This window comes from Paramisgurnus dabryanus, chromosome 15 (genome assembly GCF_030506205.2).
Source record: "Paramisgurnus dabryanus chromosome 15, PD_genome_1.1, whole genome shotgun sequence".
Lineage (NCBI taxonomy): Eukaryota > Metazoa > Chordata > Actinopteri > Cypriniformes > Cobitidae > Paramisgurnus > Paramisgurnus dabryanus.
The window spans coordinates 22568468-22582550 of NC_133351.1; the positions used below are offsets into that span (position 1 = coordinate 22568468).

The 14083-nt window shown below is 35.9% G+C and overlaps 1 protein-coding gene across 2 annotated transcripts in view; it reads right to left on the bottom strand.

Moving 5' to 3' along the window:
- thsd7ba (thrombospondin, type I, domain containing 7Ba) overlaps window positions 1-14083 on the bottom strand; it is a 259565-nt gene that overhangs the window by 81217 nt on the left and 164265 nt on the right. For both annotated transcript variants that reach the window (XR_012335112.1, XM_065292788.2), the window contains exon 10: window positions 13459-13687. Coding sequence is in view for 1 of the 2 variants with exons in the window: in XM_065292788.2 (XP_065148860.2) it covers window positions 13459-13687 (229 nt within the window). In the remaining variant the exon portion in view is untranslated. The remainder of the gene's footprint in view (window positions 1-13458; window positions 13688-14083) is intronic.

A 14083-nucleotide genomic window follows, 5' to 3' on the forward strand; every position in this document is an offset into this window, starting at 1 on the left:
TAAAATTAAGATTTGTTTCTCTTAATACATACAATAATTGTAGTTTCATTCGTACCTTATAATGTCACAGTTGCTTTTTTTAAATAGGGCCTGAAATATTAAACCTCGATGACGTATGCAGTCGACCAATGCGACTTCAGGAGGAAATCCTGGCTAGGACGTGTCTGGCAAAAATGGCAAATATGGCCACACTTTTTACATTTAAGTTTAATTTAATTGGTGGCTTGATTGTAAACAACTTAAAAACATTGCAATGAATTATGAAGTGGTTTCCCAGACAGGGATTAGCTTAAACCAGGACTAGGCCTTGATTTAATTAGGAAATATAACTAGTTTTAACAAACATGCCTTACAGTACTAAAAACATTACTGATGTGCATTTTGAGGCAAAACAAAGGGCACTGATGTATTTTAAGATAGGTCAGTGCAAGATGTTTTCATTTTGGACAGCTCTTACATTTACAGTATTTTAGTCAAGGACTAGTCTAATCCCTGTCCGGGAAACCGCCCCTTAATATAATACAATTTTGTATTATTTGTGTCCCCCTCAAAATATGCTCTATTTGTGCCCCCCTCAAACATTTTAAGTTTACTGTCCCCCCAACTGTTAGATGAGTCAACATAAGTTGTGCTTGTAACGGAGAGATGGTGGAGTGCTCTCAGAACGAGAGAAAACCACACCGCTCCGACTGTCAAAAAAATCTGCTCCTATAGCTCCAGGCAAAATCACGCTGCTGCACTCCCACTCCATTCTCCTCTGCTCACATACTTTCATATTAGCACCTCAAAGGTACACATTGCTACCAAATGTATACTTATCTGTACTTATTACATGGCTCTCTGGAATGCTTGATTCTGATTGGTCAGTTGAGACATTTGCAGGTTCGTTCTTTTCAAATAATAACCGCTCCAAAGTAATAACGCATAGCCGGTACTACTTGTACGAGTAAAATCGCTCCGCGCCAATAAAGATCAATAAAGATTATGTTTGGCGCCATCTTGTGACAAACACTGGACAACCACGTCAAGACACAGACAGCTTACTGAGACTAAACTTGACAAAATAGAGCATGACAGCTACGAAGCCAACACACAAAAAAAATACAGAATGGGCATTAAAACTTCTCAAAGACTGGCTAAAAGAGAAAAAATGGAGACAGACAAGTATGAAGCAGAGGATCTTAATAAGGTATTACGATCATTTTATGCATCTGTGCAAAGTTTCGCGGAAGGATACAAATGTTAATTTAAAACAAATATGCTTCAAATTCATATTCATGTCCAGTTTTTTTTCTTATGTGGCAAGTAGCCGTGTAATAAACGGGATAATGTAGGCAGCCGGTAGTTATCGGGAAATAAGCCCCTTCAGTGTGATACAAGACCAATTTTGATTGGCCAGTGGTGACATTCTGAGTTTTGTTATTCTGAAAGTAGCCTAAAACTAATAGCATAACCTCATGTGTTAGTGCATCTTGATAGGTGCAATTTAATTAAATGTAATATAAATATGCATAACTAATAACATATGAGGTTTTATTTGTGACCAGGACCCGCTTCGCGTCAGGTCCTGGTCACACTGTCGGGGCTTATTTCCCAATAACTACCGGCTGCCTCTACATTATCCCTTACTTAAATGGTACATATTAGGACCATTTTAAAGGGTACTGCCCCCATATCCTTGGACCATTTTTTGACCATGTAAATATACACTGCTGGACCCACCCCAAAAAATTTTGTACCGTGCCCTGTACATTTCAGAGATGGTCCTGCTGCAATGATCTGACGGGCTCTGATTTCACTTTATGGAAGAAAATCATAAAAAGAGCATTATAGAGCAGGTTTAGCTTCTTACGTGTAAAAGCTGAAGATAAATAAGCATCCCTCTGTCGGGTCTTTTCATATATCAGGGTGTTTAAATAGCTCAGCTCTGCTGTTTTAAATGAAATATGAAATAATGCGTTTTTGATAGAGAGCTATATGAAGCATATACTCCACCTACATGTGAACGTTCAGCAGATCTTTCATAATGACAGAAGATGAGCTATAACTGAAGCTCTCTGCTCTTTGATAGAGCAGGGCTACACTGTTTGTGAATCTATGTGTGTGCAAGTGTCCGAGAAAACACATAAATTACATACATACTCAGACATACACGCAACATACTGTGATTTATGTTACTGTATAACTTTGAGAGATTTTTTTCATTATAAAAGAGCGTAAGTTCTGTTCTCACCTGTCTTCATAGTAAGAATTTACACTGCAAACCTGGCACAGAAGTTGCATCTGAAGAGCCATTGAGGTGTATTTACACACAGACTGTTTAATATTGCTTAGAGATTAAATGAAAGAATTACAAAGAACATTATCCCACTTTTGACATGGCTACTTTCCACATGAGTAAATATTCAATATCTACAGAAAATATTGATGTGATATGTAAAAGCTTATTTATAAGAAATGCAAAAAAGTTTCCTAGTGGCTTTAAGCCCAAACATGCTCAAACAAGCAAACATTTCAAATAAGGCAAATTTTTGCTTTAATCATTTGTAAATAAAACCTCATATGTTATTAGTTATGCATATTTATATTACATTTAATTAAATTGCACCTATCAAGATGCACTAACACATGAGGTTATGCTATTAGTTTTAGGCTACTTTCAGAATAACAAAACTCAGAATGTCACCACTGGCCAATCAAAATTGAGCATTCCAAAGCGCCATGTAATAACTAAGATTAATATATTGTTTAAAAGTAAGTTTTCTAAGTCAAATAATGTAGTCAACTAATTTTAACACTCAGGGCTCTTTGGAAATTTTGACCTGTACTGACATTTGTGCTTTTTTCAGTTGCTTAAAAACATAATAATGACAAAAGTATCATAACACTGTGTTCAGCACAAACAGGGCTACAATAATATGCGAGCAACATGTATGTACATTTTTGTATTTTTGAGATAATGTGTGGTTAGGTGTACACTAATGGCGTGGATTTATTGACAGGCCGCATACACTGTAAAAAGTGAAAGTTGGATCTACTCAAACAAATTACTTTAATTGTTAAACCTTAAAAAATAAAAAATAAAATACATTTTATCACTTTAAGTAAAAAATATAAGCTGAAAAAACTTATAGAGAGGACTTTAATTGACAACACCTAAAAATAAAAGCTTTATCAACTTAAAGTGAGAAAATGTAAGTTCAAGAAAATCTATTTTAGGGTGTTACCATTTAAGTAACTTTTTAAGTTAATCCAACTTTCGCTTTTTACAGTGTACCAGTTTACGAACAGACCATTGCATGCCAGGCTCATTAATATACAGATTTATGAGGTGCTTTGCCTTGATTATTTACAGCTAATTCACCCTGATTCATGTAGGCACACTTGCAGGAGATCTGTGATTTATAAAGGGAAAATTGCCGACAGCTGTATGTACGCACAGTTTTATGAGTCTGAATATTTTTTGGCATATTTTGGCCTTTGGTCACAAGTAGTATCATATGCACAGTTTAATAAATGAGACCCCTGGTGTTAGGATTTGTAGAACGAACCCAAACGCAGACAGAGGGATGTACACTGAAGACTTTTATTAATTAACAAAAACAGAAAACAAAACCCACGAGGGGGCAAAACAACATAAACAGGGTAACAATAAACAGATGGATAGTACACTAAACTGGACAAGATACAAAACTACACTAAACAATAAACTTGACTTCACACTTGATATAGAATAACACTAGACTAGACTTAACAGCAGAACACAGTACTCACAGGCAGTGTTGGGAGTAACACATTACAAAATATAATATATTACAGTAATATATTAGTTTTTGCTGTAACGCAGTAATATAACGCATTACTAATACAATTTTGGTAATATTTTACTCGTTACAGTCTTAGTAACGCGCACGTTACAACAATGCATTTCAAAAATAGACCGTGTTATTTAATTTTTTTATTTTTGACCAATGTGCGCGACCAGCATCCACACAGGAAAAATCTGCGGGTAAAATAGGCTGCGTCCCAAACCGCATACTTCCATACTATATAGTAGGCGAAAAGCACTACTTCTCTTACTCTTTGCCTACTAAATGGAAGTAGGCGGTTTGGGACGCAGCGTATAGCCGTTTCCAGGTGCTGTATGCAGCATGTTGATTTTTACTTTAATTTTGTATTTAAAATGCGATTTGAACGCGGTGCGCGTTAAAGATAGATGCGTTTCTTAAAGAGCCGAATATAAGCTTGTATAAGCTTTGACTAAAGTGGTCGCAATCAGGTCCGGTAGCGTCGCACACGCATAATACTGCAAATAAGAGCACTAAGTAAAAGCAACAGAAAGTTTCTATCGGTCTCCCATGCTGCTTGAACCCCAGAAGTAAAGAGACTTTTAGAAATCTTGCCAGTAAAATCCATTTCACCACACCAGCAATGACAAGGTAAGTTAACGTTGCTATGGTTACAGTCCATATACATAATAGATTGCTATGCTATTACTATGCTATCTACAGTTTTATAACAAACAGCAACCAAAACTACAACGTAGTGTAGACTTAAACATGGTTATCTAAATAGTACATTTAAACATCACTGTTTAAAGTTTTTACCAGCCTTTGTATGGGAACCTATATTCATTGTTTGGCAAAAAGCAGTGTTCCTCTGTTTGTCTATGTTTTATATGTTAGTCTACATGTAATCCTTATATTGTACTGAAATGAGCTGTATTCCTTGAGGCCTGATCCTCCAATAGCACTTTTTGATAAGTTGTGTCAACCCAGTGCATGCCAGGTTTGTACTGTGAATCTGAATCAAAAGTGAAGAATAGAAATGAAAAGAGGTTGCGTGTCTTGCCATGTTATTAGTCTATAGGTTGCATAGTGGGCTCTAGCTTTATTGTGTTTGGTATGTTTACCATCATTTACCAGACTTTTACCAGATCATTTGTCTATGTTTATGATTCTGACAGTGATTGTTATTTTGCCATAAGTCTTCACAGTGCCTATTCAAAACTCGAGGGCCAACACATAACTTCTAGATTTATAAGCATCGATAAACTACATTTTAACATTTCATAATGCCACGTCATACTTCTGTTATTTTGATGAAAGTAACTCAAAAGTAACGCAAAAGTAGTGTAACTCATTACAGTTCAGAGTCTGTAATATTGTAATGTAACTAATTACTTTCAAATGACAGTAATTTGTAATATATAATGTATTACGCTTTGGAAGTAACTTGCCCAACACTGCTCACAGGTATGGAAACAAATGCACAAGCACAGGACAAGGAATACAAGAGGATTATATAAGGGAGCAAATCAAGGGGGGAACAGGTGACATGAATCAAATGATAATGGGATGATTAATGGGGAAACAAGTAGGCGGGGTCAGGAGACGAGACAGAAAGCACATGGCCTAAATAAACAAGGCCAGTGCTTTCACACAAAACAAGGGTCTGTCATGATTCTGCCACAAGACTAGATTAAATAAAGGACAGGAGGGCAGAACCATGACACCTGGTGTGTCAATTATGGTAAAAAAAATGTTTTGTAGAGATTTACTGTGTTTGTACCAGATATTACAACACAGTCTCACACCCATGGCGTCAATATTTGACGACACTTGACCATGCGTCAATATGTTGACGCGGAGGGTATACCTTTCGCGTCACTTTTTGACGAACTGGGGACTTCAATACTATTAGGTACGCGAAATTAAACAGTTGTCAACTGACATTGGGGTTAGGGATAGGTTTGGGTAGGGATGTCATTATGTAAATCTAACCCTAAACCGACGCGAAAATGGTAGAAAATGGTAAGAAAATAGGAAAGAGAATTTCGCGTACCTGATAGTATTGAAGTCCCCAGTTCGTCAAAAAGTGACGCGAAAGGTATACCCTCCGCGTCAACATATTGACGCATGGTCAAGTGTCGTCAAATATTGACGCCATGGGGTGAGACTGGGTTGGATATTATGGCAGCCCCTTACTGCACAAATAATGCCTGTCTTTCTTGATTCCATAATAAATATTAACTACACTCTCAGAAATAAAGGTACAAAACTGGGGCTGTACCCTTTCAAAAAGTACAGCTTTGCACCTAAGGATTTCATTTTAGTACCTCAGAGGTACATACTGGGACCAAAGAGCTTATTAGTACCTCAAAAATACATATTACTATCTCAATATTGGTACTAAATGTTTACATATCTGTACCTAATGGTCCATACAATTACCTTTTTAAAGAGTGCTGCCCTACTTACAGCTAGGGTACATATTTTCACATTTTTCTAACAATGTAGGTCCTTGAGGTACGGTAATCTACCCAAAATTGTATTCTGTTTTTTTATCATGTAAAGGTACCAAACAGAAACTTAGGTTACAGCCGCAGTGATAGAAAAGGTACAGTTTTGTACCTTTATTTCTGACAGTGTATAGCCAGTCAAAATAGCACACTCATGTCACTCGCAATATGACTACCATTAGCTTAAGTGGGTCACCGGAAGTCTTACGCAAAAGAGTTACATAAAAAAAAAACAGATAAAAGTACCTTTAGATTATCAGTTACATTGTAAACAACATTTTTGACATCACTTGCTCCTTAACACATTTAAATCTAAAGTTCTCCCACTGTGAATTTAATAGCAAGTACTCCAAAATGAGATTCCGCACATCAGCTCTCTTATTATGAGGCCTGTGAAATACACCACCCTATAAACTCTGTGGCATTATTATAAAAGAAAGAAATGGATAAACGGCTACATTATTTAGAAGGCTTGTTTCCTGATGCACAACACAATATCCTCTCCATGCAATGCAATAGAGCATTTTATTTTAACCCAATGCATTATGAGACTCACTCAGGGAGCATTTATCAAAGAAAAACCTGGGGCAAAATGAACCTCCACCCTTCTGATTCAGGAAATATAAAAAGAGCCCAGTCATTTTTTGCTTTCACAACTATTCACAGCAGATGACTGAAAATATTGACACACTGAATTTTATAAGACATGCTTTCACCACAAGCACCTCAAAAATCAAGAACTCTTCTCTTGCGAAAAGGTCAAAGAAATGAGAACAACTCTTAAGAAACCCTTTGCAGTTTTTACTGTATACCGTATTCACGCTGTGTAAAACTACCACAAGCCATAGCATGTGCAGCCAACGTCTTTGAAGCAGCCACAAGTTTTTGAACTATGATTTGTCAATTGCACCAGCTGGTTTCACAGAAATGGAAAACTATCAAAGCGATGGATTTCAAGATTGCTTAGTGATTGTGCAGCAAAAATATGTGGAATTACATATGTGGATAAAAACATCGGTTTTGCAGAACAGCAATGCCGGTTTAAAGACAATCACCAAGGCAAAAATATCTAATAATGTCTAACAAAATGTACATATTTACAAAATCTACTTTTGCGTTTGAAGTTTAATATTGATTGTATATGCATGTCTTCATGTTTTCATCCTCTCACACCTGTTTCATAGTATATATAATCCAGTCCATATGCAGTGTGTATTTTTTTTGTTCCCATGCAAACAGGTTAGATCTTCATGCTGCATATGGGTGCGGTCCGTACTTGCTCTTTGCAGATGCGGTACGGTGCAGCAATGCTGGATCGTTTCAACACAGAGTCTATTTTGCTATACTGCCTGACCACTGCAAGTGACAGCATGTGTTTGTGGTCAAAATGATCACGGATTGACAAGAAATCATAGAATTGCATACTATCTTTCACAGTCAACTTCCCTGGATCTCCCTGGATAATACAAAAAAGCAAAAACTTAAAGGTGCCAAAGAATGCATTGATATACAGTAATATATAATTAATTGTTCTTTGATATCTACACAGAAGGTATCTGACTTTATTAAGTGTAAAAATGATCCAGAGATGGTTTTACAAGTCCATTTACAACCCTAGGGTTTTTCCTTATATTAAATGGGATGTTATTACCTTATTTGGTAGGGTCATAAATAATAATGTTGAGCCCATGAGGCTCATGTAAGTAGCTTACATTGCATTAAGTAAACAGACCCTTTATACTGTATTTGAGCCTATTTTAGACGAAGATACAGATTTCTGTGACCAAAAAATTGTTCAGAGACTGTAAATTGACATTTTTGGGTGCCAAGTTTATATGTGTTTTTCAGTATGCACCTGTAAAGCGTAACAGTAACATCACTAGTAGAACTTCAGCATAAACGCTAGCATATAGCATTAACTAGCATTAGCGCTAACTCAACAGTAAAACTTTAACTGTTTTAGCACTGTAACAACATTGTAATTTTATTTAATGTGTAATATAATGTTGGGGCGTACATCTCGACTGTAACGTCACAGTCGGTGTTATGTTAAGATTGGCTTGTTTTTTAGCGTTTTCGGTTTACATAAGAAAGATGAAACAATAATGTTTGAGGCTCACCATATTTCATTACCATGTACATCATGTTTAATTAATTGTACTAATCAAAACAATATTTAAAGTATATTTATATGTAAAAAAAAAACATCTCTACATGGTTATATTGTTTATAAGGGAGACATTATACTGCAGATAATGATTCACATGATTATCATCTATTTATATATTTTTTTAAATACACTCAAGGGTTTTTTATACATTGTGTGCAATGCGCTACTGATCTGCAGCTTCTGTGTATCAGATATATACATATATGATTCACATATATATTAGAGAAAAAATACTGATGGTGCCTTAGAGATGAAGCAATTAAAATGCATTATGCAGACTGGATACATTGAGGAATGTAGTAAAAATGAATCCCAGAACAGACATTTAGAGAGAAATATTTTTCATGTTAGCACATATCTGATAAAGTATTTGAATGTGTTTGATGAGTTGTTGGTTTTCTACCGTTTGTAATGATGAAATCGAAACACAATTTCTTTCAGTGGAACAGGAAGGTTGTATATGTCCGACTCGGTTCAAGCTGCACATAAATTCGATTGTTTTTTAAATCTCATCTGTAAAACTGACTATCCTCGTTGTCATTTTCCCAGTAATGAGATCAGACCTGTTTGTTCAGACGGTCAGTGCGGTCAATATCCAGCATTTCTACATCAGTTGCCATAGTAATGTTTATGTTTTCTGCTGTTTTGACTTCAAACATCTAAACAGATTCCCCACAGCAAATCCTGTAAAGGCTATGATTCACACAAAATAAGCTTGTCGGTGTTTGTCAGATCAGTATGAAACCCCTGTTGCTACTTGTTGGAGTTGTTTTTTATAGACTAAACATGTTTGAAAGCCTTTTGTCAGTACTCCTTTCTGAGGAACAGAAACTAAATAATATTTATTAGTGTTTGCTTTTATAGGTTGCATGGATGACACTAATTGTGAAATACATAGGTAAAAATGTGATACGAAGGCATTGGGCTTGTCTTTACTGTAAATATGTAATTCATATTCTTTACCTCATCAATGTTATCAGAACGCAGAAGGAATAAAAAGGCTATCGTTGCCTTTATCTCAGTGTGGAAATATATCTTGCAACATCGCTGCTGGCCCCCGGACAAACAGAATGTTTAACAGAGGCAATAACTGCGCTGTTCAATGCCTGTTGAAGGGTTTACGTTTGTTAAAAAAGCCAACATGACAGTTGTGATTTTAAACACTATTAAAAACATGCTAATGGATCTGCTATTTGAAATAAAAATAAAACATGTAAACAACGTAAACAAAATTCTGAAATGTTGCCTTAATGTTGCAAGAAAATGAAACAAACACTAAGGGCCAGATTTACTAACAGCTTGCGTCAGTGCAGTGCCTCTTTTTTTTGTTAAAAAAAACTACTGTCAGGATTTACTAAAGACACACAGTGAAAATTAGTGTTAAAAAGGCATGGACTTGCATGTATATTTGTCGGATTTTACCTTTCGAATTTACCAAGGTTTGCGCTTGTCAGTTTACTGGTATTTGCACCATTAATAACTTGTCTTAAAACCTAAGCTAATTTGCACTGCTCTTGGTACATTGCGTTAGTCATTATGGAAATAAAATGTTGCCCCTATGTTCTTTAACTCTTTCCCGGCCATTGACGAGTTATCTTGTCAATTAAGAAAAAAAACATTTGCATAAAAAAGTGTAAAATAAAAAGTGTGTTTCTGAAGAATTTTTAAGTTAATCTGCAATACCGTGATTATTCACTTGCCCAATTTATGAAAAAACTAAAGCCAAAATGTTATTTATTAATTTATAAATTAACTCTATGTATGTTTTGATAATCGTTCTGAATCTGATTTCTATAATGGTAACACTTTATAATAATGTTCATTAGTTAACATTAGTTAATGTATTAACTCTTTCACCGCCAGCGTTTTTTTAAAAGTTGCCAGCCAGCGCCAGCGTTTTTCATGATTTTTACCAAAGTTCAATGCCTTCCAGAAAATGTTCTTCTTTAAATATATAAACATACAATATACCAAATGAAAGATCAGACCCTCTGCTTTCAAGAAAAAAAAAAAAACGTTTCATCCTACCTTCAGTGGTTCTTTTGTAATCAGCTTTTGAATATGGGTAGGTTTCAGCAAAAACACCAAATTTTGAGCAAATTCCATTTTTGTAGCCGGACTTTTCATAGAGATCCCATTCAGAGCGATCTTTAAAACAGACACGGACATGCAGTCGCTTGCCATAGGGCAATACTTCCGGGTTTAAAAAGTTGCGGAAGGGTAGATATTAGCGGTATTGCGAAAAGACGGAAAATATCGTCATTGGCAGGGAAGCATTTTCTCTTGATTGACGAGATATCTCGTCAATGGCGGCGAAAGAGTAAACTAACATGAACAAACCATGAGCAATACATTTGTTACAGTATTTATTAATCTTTGTTAATGTTAGTTAATAGAAATAAAGCTGTTCATTGTTTGTTCATGTTATTTCACAGTGCACTAACTAACGTTAACCAAATTTTAATAAAGTATAATTGTTGAAATTAACATTAATAAAGATTAATAAATGCTGTATAAGTGCAGTTCATCCAGGGACGGATTGGCAATCTGTGCGTTCTGGAAAAGTCCAGAACAGCTTTTCAACGGAGGGCCGTCACCCGACCGTCGGAAAAAAAGTCTAATAACGCAATATGAATAGCGAACAGCAGGGGCACTAATACGATCACTTATATGCTGCTACGTGTAAAAAAAAAACGAGGAAGAAGAGTCGGCCTACTGGCCGTGACTGGTCCACGGATTCACGGAATTCGCAAGCCTGAGCATCCACAGCCTGGTAATGATGAGGGAGAGACAGAGTTAACTTCACACCAGCAAGAGGTCATGTAAGTGCCAGTAGTAGCAGGACAAGTGACATTATAATATAATGTACATGATATAAAAATAAATAAAACTTGCATGAAAATTAACGTAATGCGCAACTACTGTTAGAGAGAGACGTGCTGTGAGTGTGTGTGCGCTTGTGCATGAGAGAGAGAGAGAAAGAGAGAGAGAGAGAGAGAGAGAGAGAGAGAGAAAGAGAGAGAGGCGCGGTCACGATTGAACAGTGGAAACGTAAAAACAATACATAGACTACTCCGTCATTTTTTTCATGTGGGACATCATTCAAACTCCAGAGTGTTGTGTACAGTCGCAATAAGTCAAAACATTGTGCTTTTGTCAAACTTAAACTCTTGTCAAACTGTAACCTACAACTGTCATCTAACCCAAATCACACACACACCAAAGCAAAAAATATTTATCCAACCCCATTTAAAACAGTCTGTGGGTGGACATTCATCGTATTGCATTGGTTTTCATTTCTTTCATCGACTTTATTGTACATGAGAGGTTGTAGTGAGCTCACATTTTCTGCTACAAATATCAGGCATGCATTGCTACCACTCTAAACGTGCTAATATACAAGAAAGGGGGCTAAATAATTGACCAAATATTAGTTTAACCAAAAAATCCTAGCTTGCACTTTCCTCCATCAGTGTGCAGTTTTTCCTTGTCTTTCATGTTTGTGTTTAGTATTGTGAAATTGGCAAAGACCTGGTGGTTGTTTGTGAAAGCTTTACAGACAAAATTAATAGGGCCTAGCCATTTTCATTATTTCACAGCCTTATTATACATCAAAGTGTATGACATTGACAAAATATTAAATAACCTAGCCAGGACATCCTTGTGTCTTTTGCGCACGGCTAGGGGCATGTTAACTAATGAACATTATTGTAAAGTGTTACCCAAAACTCCTTCACAAAAATACAATTATTTCAGCTTTTTAATAAAATACCAATATTTAAGAGTTTGTAAGCAGAGAAAAGAATATAGAAAGGATATTAAGGATATTAAAAGTCCCCCCCGTTTTGTTTGTTTGTTTCTTGTTTGTTTGAAAGCAGAGGATCTGTTCTTTTATTTGACATATTTGTACGTTTATATATTTTTATAAAAAAAAATCCTGGAAGGAATTTTTTGAAACTTTTTTGTGATCACAAAAAATGCTGACGGCAACTTTTAAAAAAATGGCTGGTTGGGAATGAGTTAATGTGCACCTTGTCAATAAATTACCCACAGAAATTTCCACTCCTATCTGCACTTTTTTAAAATTGCGCTCTAGCGCTAATTTGCCTTGTTAAGTAAATATGGTCTTATAACCGAAACTAAAACTGGAATAAATTACTGTTTTAATTAGTAAAGTTAGTTAAATAAACTAATAAATAGAACTTAAAAACGACAAATCCTCATAGCAAAATTTGAATAACTAATTGAACTAACATGAAAAATAAAAGTAATTTCAAACTATTAATGTATTAATATATTAATATTATATAATAATATTAAAAATATAATACAACTAAAATAAAAACTAAAATACTCGGCCAAGAAAATAGGTGTGTTGGCATTTGTCAGATTTTTGTGACTTACTGTGCATGCACACCACCAGCAATTTCGTCTTGTGTGTTTCCCGTGTCTTTTTAAATTAGGTCATAAGGAATCGCTCCTAATTCAGGTGAGTAACTGTTTTGTCATTAAGTGATGAAAGACGAATGACGTGAATTTCACTGCTTCATTCTCATTGGTTGTCACCCCCAAAAAGAGCTCATCATTTTGATAAAGTTGAACTTTTCTAAACTTTGTTGCGTTACTGGCCACACCCATTCTATCACTAACGGTCGCTGTCGCTCATTCCTCCGGAAATCGGCAAGCTTCCATTGTAATGAATGAGATTGTGTTGCTAGTTGATGGCTTTGTGCACGCTGCTTTAGTCTTGAACTTGAAGTGTGTCTTCCTGTCTAAATAACTGCCTTTGTCCTATACAGTACACAAATATACCACTTCACCAAGTGACTAGTCATCATCACCAAAGATAAGTATATTAGACAAATTTAACTCAATGATACACACAATGGAAAATCTATGCTCTTCAATAATCTAACCTATACAAAACATTTACAGTGGCATGTAGAAGTACACAAATACACAATCACATGTAATCAAAACAAGGCACCTTTTGGGAACAACTGGACCGACGCCCAATTTCATGCAGACCACCTTACGAATCTGCACCCCGGCTGCGCAGGTGGCCGTTCCGTTCCAGTACCCCGTTCCATTTACATTCATGGAGGAGTCTTCAATGCACGGTCCCCATGGCGACGCTTCCCAGTAGAATATGACGCATGGATGATCATTACAAGTCCTCCACTCCTCCAGAGCAGTAGCAGCTGGACATGCCTTATCTGTGAATAGGAAAGATCATTAACTACATTATGGATTGAAAAGCCTCTCTTAAGTTTGCTTTAATGCTCCATAAAATGTTAACGACCTACATGAGGACAAGAAACATGAATAAGAACTCTACTGGGACCCGTGCACAAGGATGTAGATATACTGTATGAACAGGAGAAATTGGTTGATCTACAGCCTATTAGTTTGTGAATGAATTGTGTAAAAGTAGCCTTTTAAAATTTTAGGCCTGTCTGTGCTGAATCTGCAATTTGTAAAACAGAAAAATGACTTAACCCTAAGAGCCCTAAGGTCATTTTTACAATGTATTGTCCGTCTGGTTTTATTTTCTTAAAAAGCTTGTAAAACATCAACCCTGTTGTGCACAGACAATCTACAAACATCTTTTT